We start from the raw sequence: 8,464 nt of genomic DNA, 5'->3' as shown, positions 1-8,464 counted from the left end.
GCGTGCGTGCGTGCGTGCGTGCGTGCGTGCGTGCGTGCGTGCGTGCGTGCGTGCGTGCGTGCGTGCGTGCGTGCGTGCGTGCGTGCGTGCGTGCTATCAATTTGAATACTAAACATTCCTACGTCTTTTATTTCTTGTGCTATACGTGCCTTCATTAGTTTTGAAATTGATTCTATTATGTAATTTATTGTTGTTTCATAAAAATTACCAGGACCTCAGTTATGTTTGTTTAATTTTGAACGTGACGCATTCATCTACGTGCTTTAGAAACGGATTTTGTCAAAAGTAATATAATTTCCAGAAAGTTTCCATGATCTAATTTAAAAAATTTTTTAAAAAAAAAATGCTTCTGCAACTTTGCACTCCTATAACTTAATCCTCTTTTCCTATTAATTTTATTGTATCAATAATTCTTTCTAAAATTAACTTTCTCTTTTTAATGTCTTCATTTTTTTTATGAAGTAAGCTAACAATTCCCAATTTTTGTGACCACAACATATGTATATGCCTCTGCGCTTCTATGATGAATAAAAGACTGTTCATGTTCTCTAATGTTCGTAAGAATTTTTTTTTGGTAGTTCTGCATCCGAAAGTAAATCGATTATTTTTTTTACTAAAAATAAGCTAAGCAATATGAACAAAATAATTTACAATCTTCATTTGAATAAGTTAACTATTGTCTTGTAATTTGTTGATTTTTCTTGAGTTTTACGAAAGTAAGTTTTAAGGAGATTAAAAGGCTCTATTGATTGTTTCGGATGGAATTTGAAACACATTTAAACACAAAACATTAAATTTATGTCTTTGGGTTTTCAAAATATTTTTTTTATCTTCAATCTCAACGTATATATCCGACTTTGGTTCTATCACTATTTCCTAAAATCTAAAATATATTTTATAAACTTACAACTTTAACTTTTATTTCGTTTCATCCTTAACTATTTCCTCGTTTTTGTCATCTGGAACATCCGGTATCCTCTCAGTGTCGGCAGTGTCAATTATGATTTCTTAATAAATAAAATTAACTCTATTATCGTTTATAAATTACTCTATTATCGTTTTTATATAATATATTTGTCATCACTTTCAGTAATAAAAAACGTAAAATCATTATACTGAATATCTTCAAAATCTGACTGTAGATGACTCTAATTAAAATTTTTTATGTAAAATGAACTATTTACTGTAATAAAATATATTCAATGATAAAGAAAAGTTTCAGCGATATACATTTCTGAAATTTCTTGAATTATCTATATACTTCATTATTATACTTATTTTCCGTTTCAGTTTGTATCATTGTTTCTTGTAAATGATTATCTCTATCGTTCTTAGTTTCCTCTACTTGAGCAGCCTAAAAATAATAAGAACATTTTTTTCCATTTATTACACATCATTATCATTTTTTTGATTGAATTATAAATTTAGACAGAGTTTTTTAAAATTTTCAAATAACTTTATTTTTCTATTAAGTTATTATATACAATAATTTTACAATAAAACTTTTATTTACTTTATTTATGTTACACTATATTAAATAACTACTGTTATTTATATAATGCAATTAAAAGAATACTAATAAATTTATACAATTTTATAATACCTTTTCTAAGTACTAAATAATTGTATTTATTGCCCATAATAGACTGTATTTGACATCAAAATCACTTACCTGAAAAAACATTAACTAATACTTTTACACTCTTTTGCTTCATCTTCCAGTTTTTTCTTTTTTTTATCTTTTAATTTTTCCGCATCACTTTTATGTTTATTTTTATTCATGCTCACAAAACAACGGTAATTTAAAAACAGAAAAAAAGGACTATGTTATTTTAATCTGATTTAGTTAAATGCACATTGCTTTCTTGTATGACATGTACACGCCTCGCGCATTGCCTTCTTGTTCTTGCATGAACATGTACGCGTTGCATGTCGTGCATCCCGCGATTATTAACTGATAAATCTCGCTTGAGGTAATCACTAGCTGAAATATTGTCTTACAGATTATATGATTTTATTTCATCTGATGAAAAATAAGTTTCTTTACTATATATGAAGTTTATTTTTAACATGTGTAAAGCTTAAGATTAAGTATGAACTTAAGCTTCGGTCAATACTTAATGCAACGTAATGCGGAAAAGCTTGCTAAGCGATGGGCTTAGACCCATCGGCCCATGTAGTCCTGTCTGAACCCATCGAATTTTTCTCGGTAGTCTCGCTGTCCCAATCTAGGCTTGGCGGCGAGCGGTGGGTGGCGAGCGGTGGCGGTGGGCGGCAACAGGTGATGAAAAAAATATAGAATCGCCTAGCGGAACGTCATCACGCGTATTATGTTTATATAATCCATCGACTGGAGTTCTATGTTTACATAAATATAGGGCCCTCATTATAACTGTTTACATAAACAATGATGCCGCCGCTTGGAAATCTTTCCCGCGCTTATGATTATTTCCCGTACTAATCTGAAAAAAACCTTAAAACCGCCTATTACCTACTGCAATCTCTCTCAATCAGTTAGTTCTATTGGTTTAGATTAGTCGAGAGTATTTCTCAAATTAATATATCTAATGATGAAGTTTTTTATCTTTGGATGTTGTGTATTTACGAACATTCTAGTTAATTTGGTTATAAGCATGAAGAATAGGTGGAATTTAACATAACGTAACACTAACATTTCATTGAATGAATTCATTAATGCGTTAAAATTAGTTCTGAATTCTACGTTCTTCATGTTCATGAGAAATTTTACAAACGAATTTTACAAACTTTTTGAGTCACCTTTATCCTTCATAACTGATATAGTTATGTGTAATTTAGAAAGAAATTCTCTAATATTACTATCTGTGTCTCTTTCGTTTTATTATAGCTATGTCGATGACATTGCATTAGCCATTAATCAAAATTATATTGAAGAATTATTAAATATCTTTAATAATAAATTTCCAAGAATTAAATTTACATTGAATATGTGGAAATACTCTTAATTTTTTGGATATTATTCTAATTAAAGAAGATACTAATATAACATATGATTAGAAGCCTTCTTCTCCAGGACGATATTTGAATTTCTTTTCTAAACTACTCTCTACAAAAGAAAATACAAAAAGAAGCATAATTAAGTTTAATTGACAAGATTTCATTTCTCTCTCAAAGTACCACCAAAAGAATTTTGATAAGATGATTAAAATTTTCTTGAATAGTTATCCATTAAATTTAGTCTTTAACAAAAAAGTTACATAAAAAGTTTGAAATTCTGAATAATAAAAAAATAATTAGTAATAATATCAACAAATTCTGATGAAACAAAAAGACATAAGTTTTTTACAATACCTTTTGTGCCTCATATCATAGAAAAAATGAAATAATTTCTTTAATAAAAATTCTTATATAAGTATGGCCATACAAAGATATCAATAAATTTAAAAAATTCATACGAGTTCAAAAAGATAAACTCTCATTGTTGTCACATTTTAACGTAGTATAGAATAAATAGTAAGGATTGGAATGCTTCTTATGTAAGACAAACAGGTCGAATTTTAAATGCACGCATTAGAGAAATCATATCAATTATAATACGACAATCAAATTGTTACTGCACATAGACTTGATTTCTTACATGAATTCGACTGGGAAAAATATAAATATTTTAGATGAAGAATTTTTACATAAAAGGTTGATAATGATTTTCATAAAAAAACAAATCAATAGTTTAAATATTAAAAAACACGGAATCTTTCGGTGCTGTTTATTCTACTTTATTTACAAGGACTTGATGTTTCTTGATGGTTCTTTTTCCTTACCAGCCTCGTCAACATATTATATATTGTTTATTGGTTATGATTATGTCGGTCAAATGAGAATAAAAAACAGAACTGACGCTCTATCCGAGAAACTCACATCGGTGAGTTACCACATAATTTTAGTTAGTTATCACGTTACCACATATATTAGTTTAATTCTGTGTTAATAATTATATATTATGTAGCTTGGATTATGTCGAGATATGAGAGCATAAAATAAGATTAACAATTTCTTCTAAACGATCTGTCTTTGCATTTATCATGTAAGTTTTTAAACATTATTTATTATTTATCATTTAAGTTCTGTTAATTTAATTCTAATATTTTAATATTTTAATATTTTAATATTTTAATATTTTAATATTTTACAGTTAAATTGGTAATTATATGAGAATACACTTGGACATCAAAGTTCACTATGACTGCAACACAAGATACAAAGCTAGATGTCGGGCAATTTGATTTTTTTTTTTAAAGTTCAGATTATAATCGTATGACTTATCACAGATTTTAATTATATTATCTTATATTGAATATTATTGTAATATTGAGAACGATCCACGATAGGATCGAACCGTTTATTGTTACATTACATATTTTCACATTACTAATTGAATAATATACTATACACACAAACATCCAGTGTTCAGCTCTCATAGGCATTATAATTTTTTTATTTATACTAAAATTGCCAATATTTTGCATTTTATATTTTAAATACTTTGATGATGTATTTTGCCCAGTCCTGAACGTAAATTATAGATATTAGAAGATTTGTAGTTCATATTACATATGCTATAAATTTTTAGTATTAATAATGTACAGGGTCCCATTTTAAATAATGCATTAAGATGTCTCGAAAACTATGATAGATACAGAAAAATGTTTTAAATAAAAATTGTATAGTTTGAAGAGGGACATAAAAACGTACTTTGTTGATTTAATCTTGAGTCATTCAAGGTCTCAGATCAAGATCACAATAATATTTTTAATGGAACATTTTTTAAATGAAACATATTATTGATTCTTTATAGCTGATAGCAAGAGCTTTTCAAAACACTGTAATAAAATTACTTTTCATTAAGTATTTTTTGAGTCATAAAGCTTGAAGGTTACAGTATCGCCAGCATTAGCATTACGCAGTGTCCGACAAATTATGCGTTTTTACTTGAAAAATATAAAATGGCGTACTTAAACCTAATTAGGCCCAGAAAGTACGCCAAAGTACGCACAACTAATATCATTACTTCCTGAACTACGCGTTTCTATGTCAAACTCCTCTAAAGTGGTTTCCATTTTTTCGTAAGTTTTTGGAAAAAATATGCCATTCTACATCTTTTTACGCAGAATTGCATTCTACAATCGAATAGTTGGACACAGAAATAACTATGCCTATCTACGCGCCCCAAGCTATGCGGTTGCAGAAAAAAATCGTTTCCTGAGGTGCATATTTTTATGCCAAACTATGCCAAAGTACAATACTTACCTTTTAATTTTTCCGTTTGTAACAAAGTGAGCCTTCTATGCCATTTTACGTGGAATTACTTTTACTCATCCGAGTATTATGCATCTCTCCTACAGAGGGACATCCCACAGCGGAGATGCATAATTCGTAAATAAAAATCACCTGGGAAAGTGTACGAGGACAAGTCAATAAATTTTTACAAAACGTAGTAAAACATTTTTTTTTGATTGATTGATATTTATTTCTCAACATAGTTTCCTTTCAGCTCGATACACTTGATCTAACGATTCTCCAACTTTTTCAAGCCGTCCGAATAATATGATTTGTCCAATCTTTAAAAATAACCCTCTTTCGGTGATGAGCTGTTCTCTGATAGTGACTCTCTTTCCTCCGAACCATTTCTTCAGGTTTGGAAACAGTCGCAAGGGGCTAAATCTGGCGAATGCTGGATGGGGAAACAATTCGTAGCGGAATTCATTGAATTTGGCCATCGGTGCCGTGTGAACCCGTGCATGTTTGTTTTAATGAGAAGAGCATTTTCTTCTTCGCCAAATGGGGACATGTTTTTTCTTTAAAATGGTGTTGAACGGTCCAATAAGGCTGCATAGTAATCATCATTGATCGTTTGCTTGACAGAAGGTAATCGATATAAATTATATCGCGTGCATCCCAAAAAACTGTTGCCATCACCTTTCCGGCCGACTTTCCGGTCTTCGCCTTCTTCGGAGCTGGTTCAGTAAAATCCATTGTTTTGACTGTTCTTTCGTCTCGGGTGTAAAGTAATCCATATTTCGTCCACAGTAATGAATCGACGCAGAAATCGATCCAGAAATTCATCTGGATTACGTTAAAACATCTCCAAACATTGTTTTGAAATCGTCACACGGTCATGCTTATGGTCCACAGTGAACAAACGCGGTACCCACCTTGCTAATAGCTTTTTCATAGCCAATTGTTCGTGCAAAATTGAAATCACTGTGCCATGTGATATGCCTGTGACCTCAACAAGCTCGCGCACTTTCACTCGTCGATCAGTCAAAACAATATCGTAAACTTTATCGATGATTTCTGGCGTAACAACCTCAATTGAACGTCTCGAACGAAGTGCATCATATGTGGATGTACGACCACGTTTAAATTCATTCACCCAATTGTATACAGTCGCAAATACTGATGTGCTGAACATTATTTAACTCGGCTTTGATTTCTTTCGGCGTTAAACTTTTCATATATAGATGTTTGATCACTACGAAATTCATTTTTTTCCATTTTACAAAAAATACAAAAGTTGTTCGCTTTAATCCTCTATAGAAATGAAACCATGCGATGAATTCCGTTCAAAATTTGACAGTAATCAGCTGAGAGATGCTACTTGTCAAAAAGTAATGTGACATGACATTGCGAGTGCCCTCTGACAGATTTTCTAAGAATTGACTTGCCCTCGTATAATGGAGCGCAGTATTTTGCATGTGAAGTGAATCCTCAAAATTGGGTTGGCTTTAATATTAAAGTGCTATGATGGAATTCTAATTCCATCATGCCAGCAACGTGATGGCATCTTGAATTCATGAATTCAAGATATTATCATGTTTTTTTAAACAGTACAGTGTAAATGTACCCAAAATAGTACTATGCTTAAGGTATAGTTTCGCGTAGGAAGATATAAATCTTTAGCATAGGAGTAGAATTTTACAAATTATAATTATAATTTCGCGTACTTAGACGTAGTTTTTAGCATAGTTAAACGTACTTTCGGACATAATTAGGCGTATTTTCTGGCGTAGTTTGCCATAATTTGGCGTTGTTCAGCGTACAAAGGCATGAATTGGCTTACTTTGGCAAAGGAATAGAATACTTCTACGTCAAACTACTTCTTTGTTCCAAACTACATATTTAGGAATAGTTTTTGGCGTACTTTGGCATAGAAATTTTTCTGCCAGAGTATATGAAAAAAGTATTTAATAAAAGATAATAACTAACTTTTCGTGATTATCTTTGAAAGCAATAAACGTTATAAACTTCTTCTGAAGCCTTTACAAATGAAATATAAAAGTATAAAATATAAAATATATTGTACATATTATTGTCCTTTAAATAAAATTATTTTATTTAATGTATGCCTGACTGACAATCCTTGGTGTTGAAGAGTAGCGCATTTTTCGAAGTACGATATTTTTGTTCGCAAGTAATAATCCATAATTAATTTTATCAATTCGTATTTATGATTTTCGATGAAATATGCATCTTTTACGTGGTTATTAAAATTTTTAAATAGTGCGATCATGTCTAAATTTCACATCGTTTCGCACATAATTTTTTGAAATGCTTTTTTATGTTTGATTTCATCATTGTTGATATATATGTATTTTAATTAATTTCTCGACAATCGATGCAACTTTACACTGTCAATCCTCGAATATCTTAAAAATCCAAAAGACTTTCTTGCAATAAAATCAGACTCTGGATACTTGTCGATGACTTGCACCTATTTATAAAACAATATATTTTATAAAACAATACATTTTTCAATAAAATTAGTTAATTTAGTATATGGCCTAAATATATTTTTCGATGTTAAAAATAGATTCAGAATTTTTTATATACCATTGCTGACATAGTAAAGTTGCACACTGTAAACGTGCTTTGACTAGTCAAAGCGCTCTACCACTTCTGCAGAAAATTACTCTTTGGGACGAAGCCTAATTTTCCAGCTTGGCGATATGTGTCAAGTTGGCTACTGGCAGTCCGGCTGTGTTTGGAAACGTCGCTCGGATGCCTCCGATGCCATATTTTTTTAATGTTAAACAAGGACAAATGAATCCAAGGCATCGGAGACATCCGAGTGATGTTTCTAAACGCAGTCCATATTTCATTTATAATATAATCAAAAGACAAGGATCATTTTTAAACGAGATGATCCTTTTTTCACAATAAATTATTTGCAATTTTTAGATTTCATTTTGAATATAAATCATATAACAATTTATATTCCTATTAAAAGATACTTATTAGCATCAAAAAGTTATTAAATTGCTTGTACTATTTAATAAATAATATTACTATTCTGATTCTGCTGAATTTTAATATCATATCATATTTTAATATCATATCTTTTTTAAGTCTAGAAAAGCATTTTGGCGCGCGATATACAGAATCAGAATGTATATATATATTAGGTGTAGTAAAAAGAAATCCATTA

General features: G+C 30.4%; 1 protein-coding gene across 1 annotated transcript in view; it reads left to right on the top strand.

Annotated features, from left to right (window-relative positions):
• LOC105620819 (prominin-like protein) overlaps nt 1-8,464 on the top strand; it is a 271,180-nt gene that overhangs the window by 258,227 nt on the left and 4,489 nt on the right. The window contains 1 exon segment of the mRNA XM_012202300.1: nt 4,912-4,942. Coding sequence (XP_012057690.1) covers nt 4,912-4,942 — 31 coding nt within the window.

This window comes from Atta cephalotes (assembly GCF_000143395.1).
Source record: "Atta cephalotes unplaced genomic scaffold scaffold00029, whole genome shotgun sequence".
Classification (NCBI taxonomy): Eukaryota; Metazoa; Arthropoda; class Insecta; order Hymenoptera; family Formicidae; genus Atta; species Atta cephalotes.
Note: the sequence above shows the minus strand (reverse complement) of the source record. Positions and strands in the feature narration are given on the sequence as shown.